The sequence below is a fragment of the Akanthomyces muscarius genome, chromosome 4, assembly GCF_028009165.1.
Source record: "Akanthomyces muscarius strain Ve6 chromosome 4, whole genome shotgun sequence".
In the NCBI taxonomy this organism is placed as follows: domain Eukaryota; kingdom Fungi; phylum Ascomycota; class Sordariomycetes; order Hypocreales; family Cordycipitaceae; genus Akanthomyces; species Akanthomyces muscarius.
The window spans coordinates 2753801-2779239 of record NC_079244.1 but is presented as its reverse complement, the minus strand read 5'-3'; the positions used below and the strand labels follow the sequence as shown (position 1 = coordinate 2779239).

Sequence of the window (25439 nt, the reverse complement as noted above, 5' to 3'; positions counted from 1 at the left end):
AGTTGCAGGACTGAAGGATCGTGACGGTCGGGAAGAGAGCCCGGGAGAGATATATGTATCGTAATGCGGGCGAGAGAGAGAGAGAGAGAGGCGAAGTCGACCGGGGGAAGCGGTGGCGGCAAGCAGCGACCCAAGGTGGGCTGTGGTAGTGACAGTCGTCCCAACTGGGCTAGCGCCTGCGCCGCTCTAGCTGAGCCTCTGGGGATCCACTTGGAAAGCCTGCCAAGCCGAGCTCAGTGGCTGCGCACAGCAGGCGATGCAGCAGAGTTGTGCATTTTATGCAAGGCACCCTAATGCACACGGCGTCGCCTGTGCATGGTACTCAGTACACTGTCCATGTAAGTCGGGCTGGCGGCTGGATCTGACATGAGACTTCGATCTGAGATTCGATGTCGACCAACTAATTTGGCATGCTGTCTTAGCCGGGCACTTTAGCAGAATGCATTTGACAAGGCGATCGCTAGCGAGCAATATTCCGGGAGCGAGCCCTTCTTATACACAGCCCGTGTTACACATTACGCGATGAATTTGCTGTCTGGCAATACCCGTGCTGCAAGTCATCAAAGATGGTACAAATCCGCAATGCATTCGTCATGATTGCTGCGTCTTACCCCTTGCGAGCGTTGCATGCCAGCTTGTGCGACAAGTGTTCGCAGCGTGTTAAGCGGTTATAGCACATAGTCACTGTGATTGTGCGACGACAGACCACATATATAAAGAAAGAAAAAGAGGCGCTCGCCAACAGTTTCAAAGTATTCCTCTCAGCATTCTACATGCCACCAGCCCTTCTCGACCCTACATGCACCCCTAGCGTCTGGCGTAGCAGCAGATTGACACCCAGCCATGTGCCGCCACATCCAGCCCGTCGGTCTCTGCCAGCACAAGCTGGTCAAGAAGTTTCACTATGAGCCGCAAGACCCCAGACGCTGCGCAAAGGCTCGCCTGACGAGCAACAAGCTCCACGGGACGGGCGAGGGCGCGGTGCGGTGCGAGCCGCCCGAGGTGGTGGAGGAATTTCCCCGGGCCGTCTGCGCAGAGCCGGCGTGCTGGATCAACACGATGCTCCAGCAGCCCGAGGGCTGGCTCTGCTGCCAGTGCCTCTCTCACGCGCGGCCGGGGCGCAAGCGGTGCTCCGACCGATGGTGCAAGCACCCTGCCTGCGTGAGGTGTGAGCCTCACAGCACCGTCAACAGCAGGTATTAGGTTGGGCTGTGGTGGTGGGCACGTCACTTTGCGCCAAGCGTTGTTCCCAATCAGAGATGTTCTTGGGTGGGTATGTTGAGACTGGACATTGCAAGAAAGAGCCGAGTTTCATACAAATTATTGAAGAATTTCTTGCGTTTGATGCGTCTTGGTTGGACCTCGTGCGGATGATACCGAGAAAGGAACCCCGATAAGACGAAGCGGTCATTTTCCAATCTCGATGTGCAACGACCATGCATAATTTCGTCTCACACTGGCTTAAAGCGGCCGCCAACGACTTCTGGGGATTCCCGGCCAGTGGGAGCAAAGCCAAAACTCATCAGCTTCCCCATCGAGCCTGGCGCGCCACCCGCCATTTCCCTTGTCAACATCTCACGAATATCTGGCGTCTGGTACCTGAACAACTGACCAAGTGGGGGAGGAGGAGGGTGGCTTGCAGACAAGCACGGGTACACCAGCAGCAGGGCTGTGCAACAAGGAGAGCCCATTTTGCCTCGGTGGCCTCTTTCTGTCTCTCGCTTTCTCTCTGCCCCTGCCTTTTCGCTTGTCAAACGTCTGCACAGCCTGCAACGCAGCGCTGGGCTACGCTACTTGCATCCCTGCGCAGCGGAGGGTCATGATGGTGAATGCTGGCGCAAGGGCCGCGGGACCCAGGCGAGGCGCCGCAGCACCTTGTTTGGGTAGGCGTCAAGGCGTTTCCCGGGCGGTCGCCTGCTCTCCATGGGCTGGGCTATCTTATTACCAGTGTCAGTATCAGCATCAGTACAGCCCGGGCCGCGTGGTGCTCACCCACGCAAGACATGGTCATGTCTCGTGAGGCTGTGCTGGGCCGGCTTTCATCTTGGAGAGAGCCCGTGAAAAACATTTCTTTCTGCTCTTCGGTTCCGAAATTTGAAATCATTGTCTCGCTTGCTCGTCAAACCCGTCTTGGCTGACCTTGCCCATCACCCGTGCTGCGCCTCGTTTTCTGGCCGCCGCTTTGGACGCAAAGGCGACCCACCAAATAACCAGTGGCAACGGGCTAGCAATCCCACGATCGACTGCCTCACTGTCATGGCCTCCCGAGATTACCTACAAAGTATCTAGTACGTAATGAGTATCAATTCCCGTGCATGACATGGAAAATTGAGTGGGCTACTACAGCTTGCATGTGCTTTTCCCCGCGATTTCAAAGTACCCTACATGAGCTACCTGTGAGACAAGATACACAGCTGTAAATAATCTGTACATCATCAAACACTGCAAACGCAAAAGGATAGACCTCTTTCCAAAAGTGCCATTTCGTGACCCAAAGCGTCCGATCCAGGGCTACTGTATACAGCATGCCCACCATGTTCAGGTTTTGTCTCGCTATAGCTTATGTGTACCTCTCACAATCTTGGTGTTCCTCTCCGCTTAGACACCAGAAAGTCGTTCCGTGTTACTGGAGAATGGCACCAAAATAAAATAAAAAGGCCCGCAAGAAACCAGGGACAAAAATCGCAGAAAACCGCAAGAAATAAACTCACTAACTCTCAACTATGATTATTCAGTTGACGGGCCTCTTCTTCTATACCGAAGGGGCGTTCTCCTTCGTCACAGACGTGTGCCAGCATTTTGTTGCTAATGCGCATGCCTATCCATGAAAAGTTATTCCCTATCTGTGGTAGCCACGTAGCCCTTGAATGTATTTTTTCTGCTTTTTTTTTCTTTCTGTAACTTCGGGCTTTACCAGACATCTTGACTAAAATCTTCACAGCGGGCAAGACTTTGCACTACACCAATATACTTTTACTGTCGTCAGTAACCTGCTTCTCCTCTCTTTCCTCCTGTTCATAGCCACGGCAGTATCTTCATTCTGTTCTACATCACCAAGATCTGACAAAGAAAAATGTTTCCCTCATGGCTAGCATCGGCTACGTCTCCCGTCAAGTGAGTCTGTACATCTGCCCGTTTAGGCAAGTCGATGTACTGGCACGGCGCACTCCCGCTTCTACCTAGCGCATGGCTTGCATTCACAGCCACCACCAAACCACAATCCGTCTTGACTCGATGGATGGCCTCTGCACTTGCAGAATTTTGCACCAATGACGTGCGGGATTTATCTCACCTCATAGAGGTGCTTCTCATCCGGTTTCTGCGCTTCCTTCATCGCCAGATTATGATGCAATGTACAGGCATGGTCGGGCCCGGCCATGTCGCCAAGACTTCACAGCCTCTGCGACAGACTTAAGCTGGCTGCACCACCTTGGACAAGATTTGAAATTTTTCATTGTGCCTCAGCATCATCATTTTGTAATATACAAGTACAAGTTACATGTGTCATATCATACAAGGCCCACTTCAAATCAATCCCCTTCTCACGACGATGCACCCGTAGGAAGCGGCTACCGCAGCTCAACTCCCAGCTCTTTGACCAGTGCCTCTCTGACGTCTTCGTGGTACTTGTTGGCCTCTTCCGTCGTCAAAGTTCTCTCTAGGCTGCGGTAGACGATGCGATAGGCCATGCTCTTTCTGCCCGTCTTCGGGTGCGTAAACTCGTCAATGAGCCGCACGTCCTCGACGACGTCGCCAGCAATGTTGCGCACAAGCTCCATAATGTCGTTTTCGTGAAAGGTATTCTTGGTGTTTCCTCCAGCCGCCGAGGAAGTAGACGAGCTGAGCCAGAACGAGACATCGCGAGGACTGGGCGGGTACTTGGAAAAGGGTGCAAAGAGCTTCAGCTTGTCCAAGTCGTCCGATACTCCGGTGAATTGCGAGATGAATCGGTCATCCCGCGACCAAAACAGGCGAATATCGGGAATCTTGAATAATAGCATAGCAATGCGGTCGATACCAATGCCAAACGCCCAGCCTAGCTTGGACGGAACACCGGCATTGATGAATAGATCCTGCTTGACCACACCGCAGCCCAGAACCTCGAGCCAGTCCCCGGCGTAGTAGACTTCAAGCTCCCACGAGGGGCTGGTAAAGGGAAAGTAGGCTTCCACCCATCTCATCCTGAGCGGCTCGTCCACAAAGTTGGGGTCGGCCCTCATGGCAGCAGCCTTGGCCCGCGAGAAGACATCGACCACCATGTTCTCCAGCGAGCGCTTCAGGTGCGCGCCAATGGCCTCGGCCTCGGCGCTCGAGTGGTGCTTGTCCTGCACAGGATTGCGCTCCGCGTGCCACGGCGGGTTCGGGTCCTCGACGACGACGCCGTGCTTGGGCAGCGCCTCGAGGTCGCGCAGCACGGCGGCCGCCACGTCGCCGCCGGGCACCTCGCCGCGGTCCCAGTGGCGGGCGCCCTCCATCTGGTGAAAGGCCGGGTAGTGACTGCGGTCGATGGCGTCGCGGCGGTAGACGTCGGCGGAGATGAGGTAGCCGTCGCTCTCGTTGGCGCGAAACGTCTCGGCCTGGTGCGCGCTCGTGTGCGTCCGCAGCAGCGTGCCCTCGTTGATGTAGTAGGTGTCGGAGCGCGCGCGTCCGGGGTGGTCGGCGGGGAAGCCGAGCGAGTCAAAGTTTTGCCGCGTCGTCACGACGGGGCTGAAGTCGTTGTGATATTTGAACGTGGGCATGGGAAAGTTGGACTGGATGATTTGGCGGGTGATGTAGACGGGGTGGTCTTTTTGGAGATGCAGACGGCGCGTGGCAGAGTCGAGGACATTGTCGGGGATGTTGAACCAGTCGGGATCTGTTTTGCAGGTGTGGCCCCGGATAGTGACTGTGGAAGGCATCTTGGTCGCGGCGCCGGACCGGAAATGTGCTAAAGGACAGCTTGGTTAGAAGAGTACAGGTGCTGGGGACGATCTCGTGCACACCGGAAGAGGAGAATGCTCTAAGTAGAAGCGGAGCTCGCAGAGGCGCTACTCTCGGTGACATCAGCTTGGCTGAGGCATCAGACCGTGTGAAGAGGCGCACAGCGCCTATGCGACAGGCCATGCTGCACAATGGGAGTCGAGATGTCACGATTCGATATCGTCAGGATGCAGTTGGAGCTGCAAGCCAAAGTTTTGGGCCGCTACAGGACAGCTCCAACTGGGGCGGGTCTGATTGGCCAATCGCCGGCCGGCTTATTAGCGCATTGGATGCCGGCGAGCGGCACTGTAACGTCCATTACAGGTTGCTGCTCGGCGACAATGCCGAGCTATGGCGCCGCGGAGACAGATTCGACATCGGACCTGCAACGATCCATGGCGAATTCAGAAATCAGACCGACAGCACTAATTCTATAATATCCTCCGGCTAGATTTTGCCAAATGCCGAGAATCGCAGCGTCAACGCGAGTCCGGAGCCTACTTCTAGGCACCTTGCACCTTGACAGCTTCCAGCACTCTGGGCGTTAGAACAGGCACTATCAAGTCATGACGACACTGCTGTAGCGGTGGAGCTGCTCCCTCTGCCAGCGAACCGCAGGCCACCTAGGTAGCTTTATCCATTTTTCTTCTTCTTCTACCGCGCCGGTCAGCTCGGCGCCAGCGGACCTGTGCCGAGACAAAACGAAGCCTCAGCCGTTTTATCAGGACGACCTTGCTCCTTGACAATTTGCTCTTTTTCTCCCACCTTCTGCGCTGCACGATACACGAGCTTGCTGCCCGTGCTACAACATTTCTGAAGCGGAATGTCGCGGTAATCTTTGGCTTTTCCTCCCTTCAATTGTCGTTTTTTGTTTCCTCTTCCCACACAACGCCGTTGGGTCATAATGAGCTCGGCACAGGAATCGGCGCCCAAGCCGTCGGGCAAGAAGAAGGCGGCCTCGCCTGCCATTCGCTATCCCTTTTGGTTTGGAGGCAGCGCCAGTAGCATGGCCGCCTGTGTCACGCATCCGTTAGACTTGGGTAAGTCTCCCCTTGTCCGGCCTCCGAGGAAGCCGTTGCGCTCGCCGCCCATGACGTCCTTTCGCTAACGCCAAAATCTTTCCTCGACAGTCAAGGTACGAATTGCGAAACCCTTCCTGCTCCGTCTAGACTCCCACACTTCGACCTGCGACTAGATTGTAGATTTCTGCCTGTGATGCTGAAGCTAACGTGATTTCCGCACGCCGCAGGTCCGATTGCAAACGCGACAGGGCAATGCCCCCAAGAACATGAGCGGCACCTTTGTGCACATCCTGAAAAACGACGGCGTCATTGGCCTCTACTCGGGCATCTCGGCCTCGCTCATGCGCCAGCTGACCTACTCGACGGTGCGCTTTGGCGTCTACGAGGAGCTCAAGACGCGCTACGAGCGCTCCGGCCGCAGCGCCGGCTTCCCGGCGCTGACGGCCATGGCCGTCTCCTCGGGCTTCCTCGGCGGCATCGCCGGCAACTTTGCCGACGTGCTCAACGTGCGCATGCAGCACGACGCCGCGCTGCCCGCCGCCGAGCGCCGCAACTATAAGCACGCCGTCGACGGCATGGTCCGCATGGCGCGCGACGAGGGCCTCTCGAGCTACTTCCGCGGCTGGCTGCCCAACGCGAGCCGCGCCGCCGTCATGACGGCCGGCCAGCTCGCCACCTACGACACCTTCAAGCGCCTGCTGCTCGAGTACACACCGCTGGGCGACACCCTCACGACGCACTTTTCCGCCTCGTTCCTCGCGGGCCTGGCCGCGGCCACGGCGACGAGCCCCATCGACGTCATCAAGACGCGCGTCATGTCGTCGTCGCAGCAGCAGCAGGGCATCGCCCAGTCCATCAGGGAGATTTATCGCGCCGAGGGCATGGGCTGGATGTTCAAGGGCTGGGTCCCCAGCTTCCTGAGACTCGGACCGTACGTGACAGAACCAACAGCTTCGGTGGTCGTAATGCCCTTCCCGTTCCTGCTAACACTAGTTTCATAGGCACACCATCTGTACATTCATCTTCCTGGAAGCGCACCGCAAGCTGTATAAAAAGGCCAAGGGAATCGACGACGGCCAGTAACAGAGCTTGCTCTTGGGTTGGATAGATAAAAAGGACTGCGGCATGGGACTATAGAATGGAGCATTTGAGATGGCGTTTGATTTCTTTAATACGGATTTAAGGCTTGTTTTCGATTTCGGCAGATGCCTGTCATGTGTTGTCCTCGTGGTAATATTTTCTCTGTTGCTTGAGTAGATTGCAGATGCACTGTTTTATGTAGATATCAACCGTAACCTGATGTTGGAGACAAGAACACCCAGCGAAACTTTCATCTACACCGTCTAGGGCGAGGTAAACTGCTGTTGGTATTGGTAGCTGGGTACTAAAGATTGTACCATGCCGAACGCTTCTGCTGTGGTAATGCGCGTTGGCCCTCAGCCTCTCAGAGAACCATCTTCTATTCGCTATATGCTTTTTTGTAGTTTAAATCCTTACTATACATCACCCCTTGAGCCGAAAAGAAAACGATCCCAACCAATAGTCACTGTGAACAAGGTAAAGAGAAAAAGTACCCCAGAAAATTGTAAAAGGTAAACAAAAAAACGCCAAAGTTTCCTTTCTTGTCCGTTTCTGGCCCCGATTCTGTCGAAAGATTGTATACATGCTCCCCTTTTTTTGGTGTCCTTTATTGCCAAGCGGACTGGCCGTAGGGTGTCGTTCCGTATCCGCCTCCGCCACCATAGGCCGTATTGCCGCCGCCGCCGCCGTAGGCCGTGTTGTTGCCTCCTCCGTACGGTGTCGTGTAGCCACCGTCTTGCCACGGTGTTGTGCCGCCCTCCATATTCATGTCGGGACTGCGTGGGCCGTCAAACTCGCCGCCGGCCTCCTCACCGCCATACTTGCGCGGGTCGAGACCCTTCAGCAGCCCGCCAATCTTCTGTTGCAGCACGCGAATGCCGCTCTGCACGATTTGGTCAGGCTCCATGCTTCCAGAGGTCTCGACTTCAAAGTAGAAGCGATCGGGCTTGGCGTCGTAATCAAAGGGTTCGCCCTTTGGCGCCTGTTCCCACCCAGCGTACTTGCTCTTCGGCCTACAGGCAAAAGAAATGTCAGTCATCATCTCGTAATAGTCAGGCACCAAGGATCTCATCGTACCATTCAACCTCGGGATCGGTATCGTTCTCGAACCACATGTCGAGGTGGTGCAGCTTGTTATGGGGGTCATATTCAAAGCCAACGGCTGACGTGGGCATCCATTTGGCGTGCTCCTTGGCAATACCCTTCTTTGCGATGCAGGTCAGCCGCAGCTCCTGGTCCCTCCGCAGCTTGGCGAGCAGACAGCCGAGGCCATCGGGGTCCGTGATGATGGGGGTTCCGACCGAGGTCGTGTGGCGGCCGTCCACGATGAGGTCGCGGGCGTAGACCTTCATGTTCTCGTCGGATGTGCACTTGGCGTGCAGGGTCAGCGTGACGCTGCATTGCTCGCAGTACTGCTCGCAGTCGCAGTCGCGCGAGTAGTTGAGCTCGTCGACGTCCTTGGAGTCGAGCGGGATCAGACCCAGCCGGTGGGCGATGAACTCGTCGGCCAGCACCGATGTGTTGATCTCGATCTCGACCAGGTCAACCGCCACGGTGGGCACCTCAGCCTGGATGACGCGCCGCAGAGCATTGGCGAATGGGAGGTTCGTTTGGGACAGTTCAAAGTCGACCTTTGTGCTATCGGCCTAAGAAGCGGGGAGAGCGGCTCATGATCAGCAAAACAGTCACTCAAAGATGCGCTATTTCCATCGGGGAGAGAGCTTCATCTCGTACCGCCAGAATTGTTACGTGGGCCTGATCAGAGTCCCCATCCAGCATCATCGAATCGTAGTTCATGCCGCCGTCCATCTTGAAGCTGGCGCACGCGCGCTGAAGCGAGTGAGCAGGAGATGGGAGGGTCAAGGGTTGGCACGGCTTCGTAAGTGAGAGTTATGATCGAATATAAGCGCGAACTGCTGCGGCGCTGTCGCACAAGGGTTTGTCACGGTTTTCGTATTTCGCAGGCGGCAATTCAAGGGCTGCCTCGAGTAGGAGCATTTGCGCTGGCGCGCCTCCAAACTTGGCCAACTGTGGCGGAAAATGACTAAGCCACAGCACCATCTTATCGCCATGCATGGGGGATCCGATAAGAAAAAAATATCCCCACCACCAAACTTTCGACGACGACCGACTTTTTGGGCAGATTGTTACGGTGAAATCTACTCCCGTGAAGGATCTACGAAAACACGCAGCAACAATTGACGGCCATTGCTCTTTGCCCTCAGAGAACCCACGGCCGATCAAACCGCCAATATGAAAATCAAGGCCATCAGCCGCTCGGTGGCCTCGCAGCAGGCCCCTGGGTCCGACACGTCGAAGCAGTCTCGCAACCTCGACTCGGCGCTGCACCCGTTTGAGCGCGCGCGCGAGTACAAGCGCGCGCTCAACGCCGTCAAGCTCGAGCGGATGCACGCGTCGCCCTTCATCGCGCAGCTGGGCCGTGGCCACGTCGACGGCGTCTACTCCATCGCCAAGGACCCGGGGTCGCTGGAGCGCTTCGCGAGCGGCAGCGGCGACGGCGTGGTCAAGGTCTGGGACCTGGCGGGCCGGGAGGAGGCCTGGCACACGACGGCGCACGAGAACATTGTCAAGGACATGGCGTGGACGCGCGACGAGAAGCTGCTGACGTGCGCGGCCGACCGCACCGTCAAGCTCTTTGACCCGTACCACACGCCCAGCGACTCGGCGCCCATCTCGTCGTGGCTCGGCGCCGGCGCCTTCACGTCGCTCTCGCACCACCGCTCCCGCGCGGCCTTTGCCGCGGCGTCGAGCGCCATTTCGATCTACGACCTGGAGCGGCACACGGCCGCGCCCGAGGTGCTGCGTTGGCCGACGTCGACGGACACCATCACCGGCGTGGCCTTTAACCAGGTCGAGACGTCGATCCTGGCGTCGTGCGCGACGGACCGCTCCGTGGTGCTCTACGACCTGCGCACGTCGACGCCCGTCGCCAAGACGGTGCTCAGCTTCGCCACCAACCGCATCGCCTGGTCGCCGATGGAGGCCTTCAACATGGCGACGGCGTCCGAGGATCACAACGTCTACCTCTTCGACATGCGCCGCTTCGACCGCGCCCTCAACGTGCTCAAGGACCACGTCGCCGCCGTCATGGACGTCGAGTTCTCCCCCACCGGCCAGGAGCTCGTCACCGCCTCCTGGGACCGCACCGTCCGCCTCTGGCACCGCGACCGCGGCCACTCGCGCGACATGTACCACACCAAGCGCATGCAGCGCGTCATGGCCGCCAAGTGGACGCCCGACAGCAAGTACGTTCTCTCCGGCTCCGACGACGGCAACGTCCGCCTCTGGCGCGCCAACGCCTCGGCCCGCGAGGGCGTCAAGTCGGCCCGCCAGCGCCAGGCCCTCGAGTACAACGACGCCCTCGTCGAGCGCTACGGCCACATGCCCGAGATTCGCCGCATCAGCCGCCACCGCCACATCCCCACCGTCGTCAAGAAGGCGACCGACATCAAAAAGGACGAGCTCAAGTCCATCAAGCGAAAGGAGGAAAACGAGCGCAAGCACACCAAGAAGCAGTTCGAGAAGAGACAGAGCGAGAGAGAAAAGATGGTCTTGGCGAGGCAAAAGTAGAGTGGGGAGCTGGCAAAACAAAAGAGGATGGGTTGTGTTGTCGGGGCAAAATATTTACTTCGGAACTTGATGTTCTGGCATCATTTGCATGGCATGGCGTTTATTTGTATGAAAATAAAGGGACTTTTCTTCTTTTCTCTATGTGCTCAAGTAGCAAAATCGAACAAAATTACACACGATTCCGCTTTTCTCTGCAAGTCAATTACATGCTAACTTGTTTTTAACAATTGCCAAAAGCACCAAAGCAAGACAGCAGAGGCAGTTGCAACATAATTTATAAAATGCGCTCAAGTAAAAAGGCTAAAGTAGAGAGGCAAAAAACCATCAGTCATCATCGTTATCCGGATTCGATGTAGAAAGACCCAGGCCCATGACAGAGGGCACACAAACAAGCAATAAAACCCAAAAATTCCACAAATCTAACAGTACAAGTTCCCTGGGCTAAGAAGAATAGCCTGCCCACATATTTTAATTCGCTGCATCAGAAGCAGGGGAACGCAAGAAAGCAAACAACGCCGTTGGTATCATGTTGTGGAGTTTTCCCGCGCGTCTATCGCGGGAAATCTAAAAAGAGTCGTTGGGTATCGCATAGTAACTTTTTGCGTATGCGGCGTTGAAAGGTGTTTTCCTGTTGTTCCCTTTTTCTGTTGCGGCACGGTGTGGTTTGTGAAAACTTGTTGCAAAACCCCCAGCATCTAGGAAATCCCAGAGTATAAAAAAAAGAACGCCATTACCCCTTGGCCCCATTTTGTTTGAGGCCCATCTGTTGTACACGTCGTGAAAGTAGAGCCGCCGTGGCGGTCGCGTGCGATTTCTCCTAGACTGTGCCGCGCGCCGCCTTCTGAGGCTTGTAGTTGGGGAGCTCGTCGAACCAGCTTTGCTCCTCATTGTATCTGTACGCATGGAAGGCAATGCCATATGGCTTGGGCTCGATGGAGTAGAGCATGCCAAGGGGAACATCCATGTCGGTAATATCGTCACGAGTCAGGTCCATAAAGTAGGCCATCAGAACACGGCAGACGGAACGGTGTCCGATGATGAGGACGTGATCAGTGATGCGCTCAATCTCACGGACCATGTCACGGAGACGGCTAATAACCTGGAGGTAGCCTTCACCGCCAACACCGGGATAAATGTAGTTGAGCTTATCCTCGGAGCGCTTGTGAAATTCCTCTGGGTGCTTAGAGGCAATTTCCTGATAAGTCATGCCTTCGAATTGACCAGTATTCAACTCATTGAGCATCTCCCAGTTTTTCACGTCGTAATCATCGTCTGCCTCAAAGTATTCGGCCGTCGAGGCACTGCGCTGAAGCATAGAAGTCCAGACGCAGAAGTTTTTCTCGTCCAGCTCTCTGTTCATGTCTGGATAGGGCGGAGTGTTGTCGCCAGGAACCGGCGGGAACGAAGCCTGCGCCATCTTGCTGGTTTGCTCCATGATCCACTCCTTGCGCTTCTGTGTGATGAAGCGATAGAGTGACTCGCCGTAGCAGTGGCCGCGCTCCGTCAGCGGCGAATCGCCACCAAGATTGCCGAGTTCATTGTCAACGCTCTGGCCGTGTCGTGTCATCCAAATCTGGCGGGGCGCCAAGTTGAAGCTGGACAGGTAGGTGCTGATTCCACCGCTGAGAAAACCTTTGAGTCTGTGCTGGACAAGTTTTCGGCCAACATCAACCATTTGAATGTATTGCATATCATTTTCTTCTTCATACTGTCCAAGTGGGACGTAGGCGCTCTCGTAAGCAGCAACACGGTTCTTGAAGTCCTCGAGGGACTTCTTGGGGTCCTTGTCGCGGTAGTCGGGGCCAGAGAGCTTGAGGCGCATATTAGCCTCCAAAAGCAGAGGGTCTCTGCAAATACTCTCAATAAATAGGATACCAAGCTTGGGCTCCCGTTCTCTGATGCGGTTGACAATGTGTTGCCTGCGAGCAATAGTGCTATTGGTGGCGTCGAATATGCCGACGGAGCCGCCCTGGATAAGAAGGTAGTCGAGCAGTTCATCGAGAGTCTCGATGGCAACCTGCTCACGCATAGCAGCAGCTCTTTCGTTTTTGGGGTCGAAGAACTTGGCAGACTGGTCCATTTGGTCTTCAGTGTTGTTCAGGTCGAGGTCAGTGGGCGTGTCGTCGGCGCCGGTCATGGGCATTGGCGCAGGGTGGCCGTTGAGGAGAATCGAGGCAGCGTGGATAGGCCCGTCGAGGCGAGATGGCTCTGGGGTGAGCTTGGGCTGCACCGAGACACGGATTCCGGCGGCATTGCGCCGTCTGTTGCCGACATTGAAGATTCTGGACTCGTGTTGCTGCCACGAGAGGTAGCGCTGGAGCTTCTTGGTGATGTAGGACTTGCCACGGGCAGGCAGGCCGACCATGATGATGACAAGCTTGGCGGCAACATCGCGATGGGGGATTCGGCCGTCGGGAGAGACACGGGACCTCGTCATGCCAGGGATGTTGAGGGTGGTGGCGTGAGGACGGACTCGGGGCGTTTGGCTTCCAGAATTTGAACGATGGGGAGGGCTGCGAGCATTATTAGAAACCGTAAAATTATAATTGAAATGTCAAGCCCAATGCGACAACGGATTCCATCGTCGGATAGCTTCAATACATCGGGGCGACTCACATTCGCGGAGAGCTCGGCGCCGTCGAACCAACGCTACGTGGAAAGGGTGGCGTGTCAGTCAAGTCATTGGTGGCGCGCATAATGTTGGCCATGGCAGAGGAGGGAGCCGACGTAGGGGCCAGAGGCTGTGTGAAGGCTACATCGTCGCTGAGCTTCTGGACGGCAAGCTGGTGGTCTGCATCGGAAATCGTGGGCGAGAGCGAGTTTGGTGGCGAGGAACCGAGATGGTTGTTCATGGCAAGCTTGGCCAAGGATGACTGTTGTGCTAGCCGTCGTCCTAATCCTGTTGTAAAGAAAGAGGTAAGAAAAAACGTGCCGAGAGGTATGTATGGACAGAGTCGCGTAGAGGAGATGAAGATGAATAGAAGCAAAGGGAAACGGGCAGGGGCAAATGAATGGAGTCAAAGGAAGAAAGGATTACGCACCAGCTTGGGCAACTGGAACTGCTGAAGGCATCTGTGGCGGGAGGATCTGGGCGGCGGAGCGCGACGTCGCCAAAAAAAAAATGCTGGTTGGGGAATACGGTGGGTGCCGCTGGGGGGAAACAGTGGATGTCCGGTCGGCGTAGGGACCCCGACAGCACCGAAACGGGCGGATTCAGCGGGCGACTCGCTGAGGGCTGGCGGGCTCAAGTGGTGCGGCTCAGTGGGCGCGACAGTGGTTGGGTGGAGGTCCAGGCAGGCGTCGCCGAAAGCTTGGTCGTTGGATGGCCAATCGAAGGCGTCGAGGGTGCTTCTGAGAGTTGGAGAAGCTGCGAAACCGGCTCGTGGGACGGAGGTCCTCAGTGACTGGGTGGGGGAGCGCACCCCACTGAAAGTCAGGTCTGGATAGGTAGGTAGGGGTTTTGCAGCGAGGATCAGGGCACTTCAGGGGACTCGGGAGCGCTGGAAGTGCACCAGTGCACCAGTGCACCCGTCCAAAGTATCGCCGAAATGGGGCGCTGACTCGAGATGTCGGACCGGGCGGAGACCCTTGGTTTGCGCTGCACTGCACTGCACTGCACCGTTGTAAGTGCAAAGTGGTTCTGTATTGAAATGGGGTTTCTCTGCCAAGTAGGGCCCGTTGTTTGTTTTTTGTGTGCGAAGGAACAAAATTCGATGATGTTCGTCCAAAGTGCGGCAGTTGGACTCTTCGTCTGCCGTATGCTTGTGCGTGTCGTCGTTGGGCTTTTATTCCGTCCTGTATGCTGGTCGAAAGCAGGAAGCCTGAGTCAATCTGGTCGCTGCCAAGCCTGCTACCTAGACAGAGACTATGCAGTATGACGTGTGACGGCACTGAAACACAAGATACCAGGAGAAATGAAGGATCAGCAAAGCCGAGATCGAGGGAGGACGCGAGGAAGAAATGATTGAGGAATAAATAGCACGCAGAATAAAATGCCAAATGTGTCACCGCGCGGCTTGGTTGGGGGAGGGCCTCGAGTAATAAAGGTTGCCGCCCAGGAGGGCTAATAGGAAAAAATAACGCCGCCAGCCAGACAAACTTCTGGGCACGGCACATCAAGAACCTTCACTTGAGCTACCACAACCACACCACCACCAGGCCAACGTGGCTAACAAACTAGTTAGCTGCACAAGCCGGCCAACCTATTTCAAAGGGAAGCTTTCTTACTTGGCAGCAAGCACAAGCCACTCGGTGGATTGGCCCGAGCTGCTTCCTTTGAACCCTCGACCATGGGTGCCTGGGTTTCCTTTCTGGCGTGTGTCAGAATGCTTTCTCCAACAGGTAATAATAAAATACCCTCAGGGGCACCAGCTCAGACCAGCTTGTATTCTTATTATTCTCATCTGCGAATACGCTTGCAGCCCAACACCAGCACACTCCAGCTCCCAGTCGCATCTCAACATGGGCCGGGTCTCACGTCTCGCATCGCAACCCAAATGGCAATTCCCCCGGTCGTCCTCCGCAATCGATGACTGGTCAACATGTACCTACGGCCGCCCAGGCCCATGTAACACCCTTTTAAGCTCTCGTTCCACATTCTGTCATACCTCCAACAGGTCGTAGATTGCATCTGCAAGATGGGTGCGGGCTCGTCTCACACACACACTAGTGGCCCCTCGTGCTATACTTCAGCAGCTAGAGGATTGTCAGATCGTGCCGCAGCGTGCTTCATCTGATGCTTGCAAATCCTGTATTGTAAACTCTGCCTGGCTTGGGAGAGGACGAGATCACCCCGTGCGCGAGCGCAAGACCCCAACGCGACTCAATCCCGTTTCCCGTCTTCTTGTGCAAGCCTGTCAGACTGGCGCCCGAAACGGCGAGTTTGTTACGAGGCTGCCTGGAGAATGGGCGCGAAACGGCATTCACGCCGTCATCACACCCACCATCAGCATGTTGGAGATGTATTACTACCTGCCACTAGTACATGTCAATAGTACATGCCAATGTACATGCACTCCACGACTTTGGATGGTCGGAGTATTACTGGACCTGGCACTCGGGCTCGTAAGCTACATGCTCGAGTGTTGAAACACGCCCATTATTACTCTCCTGGGGAATTCCTTTGTCTGATCTCTTTTCTGCTTCCTTGGTCACCAGGCATTTGAGCCCTTGACAGGCTGCCAAGCATCTCCTCAAGCAGTCCCCTTTGAGCAACTGCTTTCCCCGCGCTTGGAAATCCCGCGCAATGTCACTGCTGCCGGTTTGGAGAAACAATGGAAAAGCATGGTTACCTGCACCGCACTCGCAGCAGATGTTGGCTGGCAAGGCTCGCCTCGCTGTTAGTGGCATGCCGATAGCGGACTCGACGAAGCTGTCGAGCCGTCACTGGCGGCGCCATCGCGCCTCAAATCGGGCCATTAACTTTTGTGCCTCTCCACTGGCGCGCCCTTCTCCAACAGCCCCCTCACAGCCTTGGCCAGAGACAGGTCGACGGGAAAGTGTGTTCCGCAAAGGCCGGCTGGTTGGCTGCAGCATCTGTAGCATCTGTACCAGTAATGCGAGCGACTGCAGTTGCGTGAGGCGCCTGTCTGCTTCTGATACTCCGCATGCTCCGACCATGGAGAAGAAAGGGTCTGTCCCAATCCAGGGCATGGCGCCCTGGCACTTTATTGCTCAGAGATAACGACCCCAACTGCTTGCTCCATCAGCCTCCCCATGCCCTGCAGCTCGAGTGCCTTATCAGTGGAGCCATCATGTCGCGTCGACAAGCTACAAAGGGAAGTTGGGGAACTCACTCATCCAGTCATTTTCAAACGCCGCATCTTTGTAACATTTGCTGCTACGTACCATCCAACACATCTCAGTTCTCCGCAGCCTTGCCTGAGAGACTACCAGTACTTCGCGGGCGCATCTATCCTTCCGTCAGAGCCACGTTGCTAACACTCCCCACCTGCCAGTAGACTCGTGTAATTATTAGCTTGTACAGGAGTACATATGTGCTCCCTGAAAATAAACTACAGTCCAGCGTGCCTGCTCAGCTGGAGTCGTTTCTAGATCTCAGCAAATCTTGGCCCCTTTTGACTGAAACACTCATCATTCCTTGTGTCTCAACAAAACATCACAGATTTGCCGTCCGGCGTCGGTGGTAGCTCCCGCCCGTGCGAATCGCTGATGCACTCAAATGTAAGACAAGAGTCTATGCTTAAATTATGTGCCGGGCTGTCCCTGTCGTGTCTTGCGAGTACGAAACATCGCCAGCCTACGTCTTTAAGGCCCATCATGAACGGATAGTCCGTGTAACTCGTGGCAGAAAGCGCAGCGCAGCAAAACAACTGTCGTAAACAAAGGGGATCCTTGAGCAAGAATTGATCCCGCACGGCTGTGTAGCAGTGCTTGCTATCTTGTCGGCCCTTCAGACGAAAACGAGGGCTAGAGTGACGCACTGCTCGGACACTAAACTGAGTATGTCATTCTCTCGGGGACATCTTATCGTATTGCTATAGTCTTGTTTGCTTTGTCAATCTTTCTCGCTTTATCTTTTTCTCTCTCGTATTCTTGGCCTGGACGAATTCCCGGTGTGAGCGATGTGCTGCCCCCGCAGACAAGACGAACGTACGGTTGTCAAAATTTTCACAACAGGCCAGGACAACAGCACAATACTTATTAGATCCTTGGCATATACTTCAAAATCCAACACACGTCCTAAATGGTACTCTCTCCATCGTCCGAATCCTTACAAGAAGGAGGTTCAAATGCTCTGCAAAAATATCGTCGTTTCATATAGGGTAGGTTGCGTGGGTACGGCTCGCAGTCTCTAGACAAACCTAGATGATGGCTCAATAGCTCTTTAGCTATTGAAAAATTCAACCACGTAAATACAGCGATACTGGGCAGGATACTGTTTCGCAAGTGACGAGCTGTCTTGGCGGTTGCTTCTATTGAAGCGGTTAGAAATCAGCAGCAAGCCTCTTGAAGGGCAAAGCATCGTGGGTTACCGCAAGCTCCACAAAAATTCTTCAAAAACATCGAAACTGTGGTTGTGAAGAAGATCAAAACGAAGTATCACCGGCTTGTCGTCATCCATCAGACACCAGGACAAAGAGGATACACCATTCTGGTGCGATAACCCAGGCTGTGGTACTACTGTTCCCTCCTGCGTTGCTGTCGGGCGCCCGCCTACGAAAATTCTCTGTTTGTAGCACAACAGACCGTCTCTGTTACAGGCGCAAACACCCACCAATTGTCCCTCCTGCATCACCGCGTTCGCCTCTCTCCACCCAGCATTCGGAAATCGGTCGCGAAGCCAGGAGTCTATTACTTGTCGGCCGGACAGCGGACTGAGGAGCACAGCAGAGCGACAGGCTCCATCGGGAGCACTCCTTCCAGTTACACTGCTGTTTTCCCATATGCCGCAGCCGCAGCTGCAGCAGACGCACCTAAACTCTGCAACGGAAAGGAGTACAAAGCCCCATCAACAACAGCATCCATCGAACCGCTTCCGCAGAAAGAGAGCATCCGAGCTTGACGATACTTGCTCAATCAAAGGCACCAATCATCAGCTGCATCGCCGTCGAGAATTCAAAGTTTTCCTGGGCTATTGCAGCGGTGACTCTAAATACCTTGTGAGACTAACTAACCGTCATAAACGACCTTCAACATGAACGGGGACGGAATGGATCGAGATCTCGAGCACAATGCCTCAGTGGCCGCTGTGCCGGCATCCCAGTTCACCGCCGGCGTGCTGCCGAACCCCTTGATTGATGATATCAAATCACTGCAAACAAAGAGCGGCGTTCTCATTCCTCTCAAGACCACACAAGAAGTGCGACAAGACCACACAATTGTCCAGGCGTATATCACGCGAATCCCAACAAAGACTGCTAGCGAGGTCCTTGCGTGAGTTGTTCCCAGTTGAACCCAGTTCCGCGTGTTTAAAAGTTAACAACGGTATCAGTGCACTGCGTCTCATGCGACCCGGTGGTAGCGCTAATCCCCTACCCCATCTCCGAGGATGCGCGAAGCCTGCGGATTTGCCGGCCCATCTAAAGACGCAGTTCATGAACGAAACCCCAGAGGGCCGGCAGATACACACAGCAAAATCAATGTGGCTTTACGTCATGTGCTGCGAAGTCTCGGATGTCGAAGAGGAGGAGGAGCTGAGGGAAACACTATCCTCTACCGAGGGCCTCATCGACCAGGAGATCTGGATTGCCAAGGTCCCAGTGCCACTCCTGGCCCCGACTTCGCAGATCCAAGCTGCCATGTGGTCATCGCAGTTCTGGCCAACGGTGTATCGCAAGAATAACCCCTTGGGACCGCACCCTAGCATGGTGGCCAGAGGTACTGACGAAGTCAAGGATGATGCGACCATGTGGATGACGTTGGCTCAACGTGTGGCAGACGAAGCCAGCGGCCATGGGATGGGAGAAGCCATCGGAGCAGTCGTTGTGCAGAGAGATGAGAATGGCGCCCAACTTGTTGCCGTGGCAGGTGATGCGCGCTGGCGCCAGGATCCCCTGCTGGGAGACGTCGGCAACCCCATGGCTCACTGTGTCCTCCGTGTTATCAGCATGGTCGCGCAGAAGCTTGTTCGTCATGAAAGGAAAGCAATGGGCCTGACTCTAGACCTGCCTATACTCGAGTTTGACGCCTTCCATGACGGACCAATTCTCGATGCCGAGAAGGAGTGCTTCCTACAGGAACACCCGAACAAGGATGGTTATTTGTGCCATGGGCTGGAGCTGTACATGACGCATGAGCCTTGCGTGGCATGTTCAATGGCTATCCTTCACGCCAGAATGGGCAAGGTGGTATTCTGCAACCACATGCCACGAACTGGCGGCTTGAGTTCAGACGATCGTCCTGACGGAGGCGGAAGAGGGTTGGGTCTCTTCTGGAGGCGAGAGCTCAATTGGAGCTTGCTGGCCTGGGAGCTGGAGCAAGATGCTAATTTTGACCTGGTGACTTTGGACCCGACCACTCATGTTTAGGATTACCGCCTCCTGGGTCAATATCAGACTCGTTGGCTCTGCTTGAAGGACATTGCAGCTATGCTTACTGCACACTATGCTATTGCTACGCTTACTGCTGCAAAAACACATATATACCCCATCTTTTACATATTACAGCTTCGGAAAAGTCTCGCCCCTGCTGGGTCACGGAGTGCTACGAGTATCTGGGAAGGCCGTCACTGGAGCGGCACGGATGTGACGCCGCGCGATGTGCATACGACTGGCGCTGGGAAGTGACAATTTCTTGGAGCGAAAATTGAGGATTGCTGGAGCTACGAACACTGTAAATCATAATGAAAAACACCATCTCATATCAACGCAGCCGGCATACTTGTGAACTCTGGCTGTGCTCAGACATGCCTCTTTTTCCTCCTTTTCAAAATGCCGAGCTCAAGTTGCTAACAATAATTGGGCGGAATGTTGATCCGGTGTTGGCAAGTAGGACAAGTGCTGTAGGCTGTAGCGCGGGGCGCCACGGGCTACCGCCACTTTATTATTAGCCCAGGCAGGTCCATACCAAGCTTCCGCGTTTCCAAAGGTCCAACACCCCACCCAAACAGTTGACTTTGGGATTGAACAATTTCTTCCTTTTGAGCCGTCGTGCGCCTCAGACGACTGAGCCGCTACACCACGGGAAAAAATACGATCGCTTGCCCATTATTGTTTCAAGAATCATGGAGGCCGCATAGCCATTTGTCATTTCCCCGGGTATCAGCATCACTCCTTCAGGCGTTGGCTTCACATCCAGCAATCAATGCAAACCTCCTCCCTTTGTCGCTCCTACCGCCCATCACGACACGTTTTACGACCGCTGGCCTGCCCAGGACGCCGACTCGCGCTGCCGAGATATTTACGCATCTCTTCCCTCTCTTCTCCCATTTCGACATCCATACAACGAGCCATTGGCACCACACCTGCGATCCTCCCATACCCCTCGCACTTTGCCTTCCCACCGTCCATGATGAATAGAAAGCGAGCAGCGCCGTCTTCGGCCGTGACGGCTCCCTCTGCGGCCTCGCCGAGCGCATCAAAGAAGAGAAAGACGGACAATGTACCGAAATTCTACGCCGTGCAGGTCGGCTTCAGACCGGGCGTCTACACGACCTATGCCGAATGCGCGCAGCAGACGGCAGGATTCAAAGGAGCGCTGTGTAAGTGGGGGCCTTTTACATGTGTTGCTGCTTGAGCTTGTCGTTGGCAGGAACTAACACGGTTATCATTGGTGTCTTACAGTTCGGTCATTTATTTCAAGGTCAGACGCCGAAGCGTTTGTGGCTGGCAAAAAGGTTGCGGCCACGGCAGAAGGGCCGGCCAGGTTTTACGCAGTGGCTGTGGGCAACCCGACGGGCATCTACAACCACTGGGACGATGCGGCAGAAGCTATCAAGGGCGTCAAAGGACCAAAGTATAAGCGGTTCAGCAGCCGCGCCGAAGCCGTCGACTATATCCGAGAACATGGAAGCATGGAAGCCGTCATGGCGCTTGGCGAAAGGCCAACAGCCACGACAGCCAGTGGCACGACAATCGACATGCCGACACTGGTGAAGAAGCCCACCAAAACAGCGACAAGGGTGCCACCACCGCTCGCATTACCTCAGATGCAGGAAGATGTCATCCGAGTATACACAGATGGCAGCAGCCTGGCCAACGGTAAAGCCGGCGCGCGAGCCGGCGTGGGCGTCTTCTTCGGGGTCGGCGACGCGCGCAACATTTCGGAGCGACTCGAGGGCGACCCGCAGACAAACCAGCGGGCGGAGCTGATGGCGATGCTGCGGGCGCTGCAGGTGTGCCCGACGGGCACGACGGTCAAGATTATCAGCGACAGCCAGTACTCGATCAAGTGTGTGACGCAGTGGGCGACGAGCTGGAAGAAGAAGGGCTGGGTGACGGCGACGGGCGAGCCGGTCAAGAACCAGGACATTATCCGGTCGGTGCTGGCCAAGATGGAAGAACGTGGCAAGGCGGGCGGCGCGACGCAGTTTGAATGGGTCAAGGGCCATTCATCGGACAGAGGGAATCAGGCGGCGGATGCCCTGGCCGTACGGGGAGCCAAGATGTGAAGAGAGTTCCAGGCAAAAGAAGGAAGGGGGAGAGGGAGAGGGACAGGATGCCAACGGAAGGCCATGGGTGGAGGGTTTTTGCATGAAGCACAAAGGTACACGCAAGTACGGTGTCTGGAGGGAAAGCAAAATCTATTTATTGATATTTCAGTATTTTATTTTCGTCAACCAAATGGTTTTGATGAGGAAGCTTGTCCCATGAGAAATGCTTGTGAGCGCCAAGGAGAATATATGCCTGCACCAACTGCAGTAGAAGAGGTGTCGCATTTCTTAGTATGGAGGATGACAAGGCCCCCTAACCACCCATGTTATGAATGGTCTCTTGGCATGGTGTTGACAGGATTAGGCTCTGGAGTCCTATTTTCTTTCACCATTTCTGTCGCTGTTGCTGGTCTGTTATTTGCAGCAACAGATGCTTCGGAGAGTCAGTGCGAGAACTCTTGCTTGCCCTGAGTTATGCTCTCTACGTGCCCTCTGCCCGTCTTTTACAACACACTGGATCTTGAAAAGGCAAAGGAGAGGAGAAGGACTGGGTTTGGGCAAACAATGGGCTGGTGACATGTTGTGAAAGCGGGCGCAACATGATTACTAGTACAGTCGCATTAGTGCCATCGCAGGTGCAGTAGTGCCATGATGGTATGTGTGCTGGCATCGCTAGATATACCTACCTAGGCATCTCCGGGCAGCCAGGCGATGCCACAACAACGTCTCCGCCTCAAATTGGACGCCGGGAGAGAGAAAGACAGTATAGGTACAGGATTCGGGTGGCCATCAGGAGCAAATCATCATTCTTCTGTGAAGAACCAAGAGGAAAGAAACAATTTGCCAGAGACCTTGTGCTAAGCTGCATGTCTCGCGCTAAGTAATAAGCCCTTGTCGGTGGAAATAGTCGGCTTCTGCGAGTTGATTACGTCGGTTTCACTTTACTAGCACCGTCCCGACCAAGGAACGGTGCCGGACAAACTGGAGACGGAGAGCCTACGGGCAAAGGCAATCTATTCATTAGCTGGCGTGCAATTGGTTAGCTTGTCGCGAAACACATGACGGCGACGAGCCGGGCTGGTTCAAGTTTTCACCCTTGCTCGCTCGCTGCTGTTGCGGCTTGGCCCACCACGGCTGAGAAACACCATCGCTGACCTCGCTAGCCACCACGGTAGCCACCACGGTAGCCACCACGGAGGCTCTCTCTACCTACGTTTTCTCCCCGCATCTTGCCTGCTACACGCGCAAAAAAACACCCCGTTCAAAACGCAAAAGCAAGAACTCACCATCTTCTCTCACCGTTGGCACTCTACGGTTGGATTTCTCAGCTCGCTTCTCTGGTCCTCGACTCTTCCTCAACCCAAGATTGCACCTATGCTGGGCGCTCGGCACCGCGACATGATTAGCCAGATTCCGTCGATTCCCGTCTTTGTCCTTGTTGTTCCTGCTCAGCGCTGCTAACAGTAGCTCGTGGGCGGCTTGAACCCGTCATTGAGGAGGCGCTTCTTCTACCTTTTCATTTATTGAAGAATAAAAATTGGACAATTTTCCCTTTAACCTGCTGCAGCACATCTCTTTTGCCAGAGCAGGAGCAACAAGGAACTCGGAAAGCATTTCGTCGCACCAAACGCTGGCGACTGCGCAAAACCATGGCGAGAAATATTTTCCCCATTTGGGCGGCGCCCATTGCCTCGACCAACTTTAATGTTGTCACGGCGCTGCTCGGCGGCTTCATCTCGCTCTTTGGATTGGTCTCGTACCTGCTCAAGGAGCACTTTTATCTCTCGGAAGCCCGTAAGTCGGATCTCAGTGTTCTTGTCGTCACTTTTTTTTTCTCTTGGCAAGCCCGCGTCAACTCCACTGCCGAGCCCGATCGCCAAGCAGGACGGACCCGAGGCACCACCAAGGCAAACAAAGGGGAAAAAAGAAGCGGGAAAAAAAGAGACAAGACCGTAAACTGACAGTATGATAACATAGTGATTGCCATGCTTGTAGGCGTCGCCTTTGGTCCCCAGGGTGCGCATTTCATTCGCCCCCGTGAGTACGCCGGCTGCCCGCAGAACAACCTCTCCGAGACGCAGTGCGAGGCCAACATTGACGCCATCACCCTCGACTTTTCCCGGCTGGTCCTCGCCGTCCAGCTGGTCCTCGCCGGCGTCCAGCTCCGCAGCAAGTACATGTGGCTCGAGGCCAAGTCGGTCCTCCTCCTCGTCGGCCCAGGCATGGCCATGATGTGGATCGCGACCAGCCTGCTCGTCTGGGGCCTGCTGGGCACGCCAAGCTTTCTCCACGCCCTCGCCGTCGGCGCCTGCGTCACGCCCACCGACCCCGTCCTGTCCGCCGTCATCGTCAAGGGCAAGTTTGCCGACAAGAACATCCCCAAGGAGCTGCAGGACCTCATCGTCGCCGAGTCGGGCACCAACGACGGGCTCGGCTACCCGTGGCTGTTCTTTGCGCTCTACCTGATCAAGTACATTGGCGCCGGCGCGGACCCTGCCGACGGCGGCGCGGGCCAGGCCTTTGGCCTCTGGTTCGCGCTGACGTGGGCCTATGTCATCCTGATGAGCATCGCGTACGGCGCCGTCGTGGGATTGCTCGCCCAGTATCTGCTCCACTGGGCAGAGGACCGCGGCTGGGTCGATCGCGAGAGTTTCCTCGTCTTTGCCATATCCCTCGGCCTCTTTGTTCTCGGCACCTGCGGTCTCATTGGAACGGACGACGTCCTGGCCTGCTTCGTCGCAGGCAATGCGTTTACCTGGGACGATTGGTTCCGAGTGGAGACCAAGGACGATTCGCTCCAGCCCACCGTCGATATGCTGCTCAACGTGACCATATTCTTGTGGTATGGTGCCGTCATTCCCTGGGATCTCATTGCCCACAATGAATTCACCTCGCTCTCTCGCGTGATCCCGCTCGGCCTTCTCATTCTGTTGCTTCGCCGTCTTCCCTGGATCTACGGCATGCATCACTGGATCCACCAGATTGACAGCCACCAGAATGCCATCTTTGTGGGTTTCTTTGGCCCCGTTGGCGTGTCGGCCATTTTCTACCTCTACATCGCCACCGAGTTCATCGACAGACACCTGAGCGATGACAACGGTGTTCCGCGAGAAGATGTCAAGCACCTCCGAGATACCGTCACTGTTGTGGTCTGGTTCATGGTCGTAGTCAGCGTCGTCGTTCACGGCCTGTCGATCCCGCTTGGAAAGCTCGGCTACCTGGCTCCCCGCACGCTCAGCCGCGCTCTGAGTGGCGATGTGAGCGACTCCTCTCCCAACGGAATAGCAGCCTTGCCTGGAATCGGTCGCCTCATCAAGGAGGACAATGGCAGCAGACCTGGCCGCAACAGTGGCTTGACGGGCAGCACGTCGAGAATCCAATCGGTCAGCCGCGCTCACTCGGCCAGTCGGCCGCACTCTGTGCGCGAGCGCCCAAGGGACATCGAGTCTGGATCATCGCCCAATCTGCTGCAGGATGCCGTCACCGAGCCCAAGCCCTCCACGAGGCGCGAGATTCGCTTCCCAGACGAAGCCGCTGCTTCCTCTTCCTCTTGAGGCATTTGGCAAAGAAAGTTCAAACATCATTTGTGTGTACATATATAAGGTCTGTGAACAGAGTGTAGGAGAGAGGTGGATGTTGCCATTATATATTTCTCATCATTGATTCGAAATGGCCTAAGCGAGATGTAGGCTTCAGCATATTCATTTGCATTTTTGTTTCTTTGGCGATATCAT

At 55.3% G+C, this 25439-nt stretch overlaps 9 protein-coding genes across 9 annotated transcripts; 6 read left to right on the top strand and 3 right to left on the bottom strand.

Annotated features, from left to right (window-relative positions):
• Positions 1 to 843: 843 nt before the first annotated feature.
• Positions 844 to 1203, top strand: LMH87_011605 (uncharacterized protein; the record flags this gene model as incomplete). The annotated part of the gene is made up of 1 exon (XM_056200773.1): positions 844 to 1203. The coding sequence occupies one exon, from the start codon at positions 844 to 846 to the stop codon at positions 1201 to 1203; it is 360 nt and encodes a 119-aa protein (XP_056052590.1).
• A 2366-nt stretch (positions 1204 to 3569) lies between these two features.
• Positions 3570 to 5103, bottom strand: LMH87_011604 (uncharacterized protein; the record flags this gene model as incomplete). Its single annotated transcript, XM_056200772.1, has 2 exons — positions 3570 to 4927; positions 4983 to 5103. 2 exons carry the CDS (start codon positions 5101 to 5103, stop codon positions 3570 to 3572), a joined length of 1479 nt encoding a protein of 492 aa, XP_056052589.1.
• Positions 5104 to 5863: 760 nt separating this feature from the next.
• Positions 5864 to 7064, top strand: LMH87_011603 (uncharacterized protein; the record flags this gene model as incomplete). Its single annotated transcript, XM_056200771.1, has 4 exons — positions 5864 to 5999; positions 6090 to 6094; positions 6209 to 6912; positions 6983 to 7064. 4 exons carry the CDS (start codon positions 5864 to 5866, stop codon positions 7062 to 7064), a joined length of 927 nt encoding a protein of 308 aa, XP_056052588.1.
• A 604-nt stretch (positions 7065 to 7668) lies between these two features.
• Positions 7669 to 8870, bottom strand: LMH87_011602 (uncharacterized protein; the record flags this gene model as incomplete). Its single annotated transcript, XM_056200770.1, has 3 exons — positions 7669 to 8074; positions 8139 to 8707; positions 8796 to 8870. 3 exons carry the CDS (start codon positions 8868 to 8870, stop codon positions 7669 to 7671), a joined length of 1050 nt encoding a protein of 349 aa, XP_056052587.1.
• Positions 8871 to 9314: 444 nt separating this feature from the next.
• On the top strand, positions 9315 to 10652 carry LMH87_011601 (uncharacterized protein; the record flags this gene model as incomplete). Its single annotated transcript, XM_056200769.1, has 1 exon — positions 9315 to 10652. The coding sequence occupies one exon, from the start codon at positions 9315 to 9317 to the stop codon at positions 10650 to 10652; it is 1338 nt and encodes a 445-aa protein (XP_056052586.1).
• Positions 10653 to 11469: 817 nt separating this feature from the next.
• On the bottom strand, positions 11470 to 13724 carry LMH87_011600 (uncharacterized protein; the record flags this gene model as incomplete). Its single annotated transcript, XM_056200768.1, has 3 exons — positions 11470 to 13165; positions 13269 to 13551; positions 13694 to 13724. The coding sequence occupies 3 exons, from the start codon at positions 13722 to 13724 to the stop codon at positions 11470 to 11472; spliced, it is 2010 nt and encodes a 669-aa protein (XP_056052585.1).
• Positions 13725 to 18309: 4585 nt separating this feature from the next.
• Positions 18310 to 19642, top strand: LMH87_011599 (uncharacterized protein; the record flags this gene model as incomplete). The annotated part of the gene is made up of 2 exons (XM_056200767.1): positions 18310 to 18548; positions 18607 to 19642. The coding sequence occupies 2 exons, from the start codon at positions 18310 to 18312 to the stop codon at positions 19640 to 19642; spliced, it is 1275 nt and encodes a 424-aa protein (XP_056052584.1).
• Positions 19643 to 20417: 775 nt separating this feature from the next.
• On the top strand, positions 20418 to 21723 carry LMH87_011598 (uncharacterized protein; the record flags this gene model as incomplete). Its single annotated transcript, XM_056200765.1, has 2 exons — positions 20418 to 20814; positions 20897 to 21723. The coding sequence occupies 2 exons, from the start codon at positions 20418 to 20420 to the stop codon at positions 21721 to 21723; spliced, it is 1224 nt and encodes a 407-aa protein (XP_056052583.1).
• A 1631-nt stretch (positions 21724 to 23354) lies between these two features.
• On the top strand, positions 23355 to 25259 carry LMH87_011597 (uncharacterized protein; the record flags this gene model as incomplete). Its single annotated transcript, XM_056200764.1, has 2 exons — positions 23355 to 23499; positions 23683 to 25259. 2 exons carry the CDS (start codon positions 23355 to 23357, stop codon positions 25257 to 25259), a joined length of 1722 nt encoding a protein of 573 aa, XP_056052582.1.
• Between the last annotated feature and the right edge of the window lie 180 nt (positions 25260 to 25439).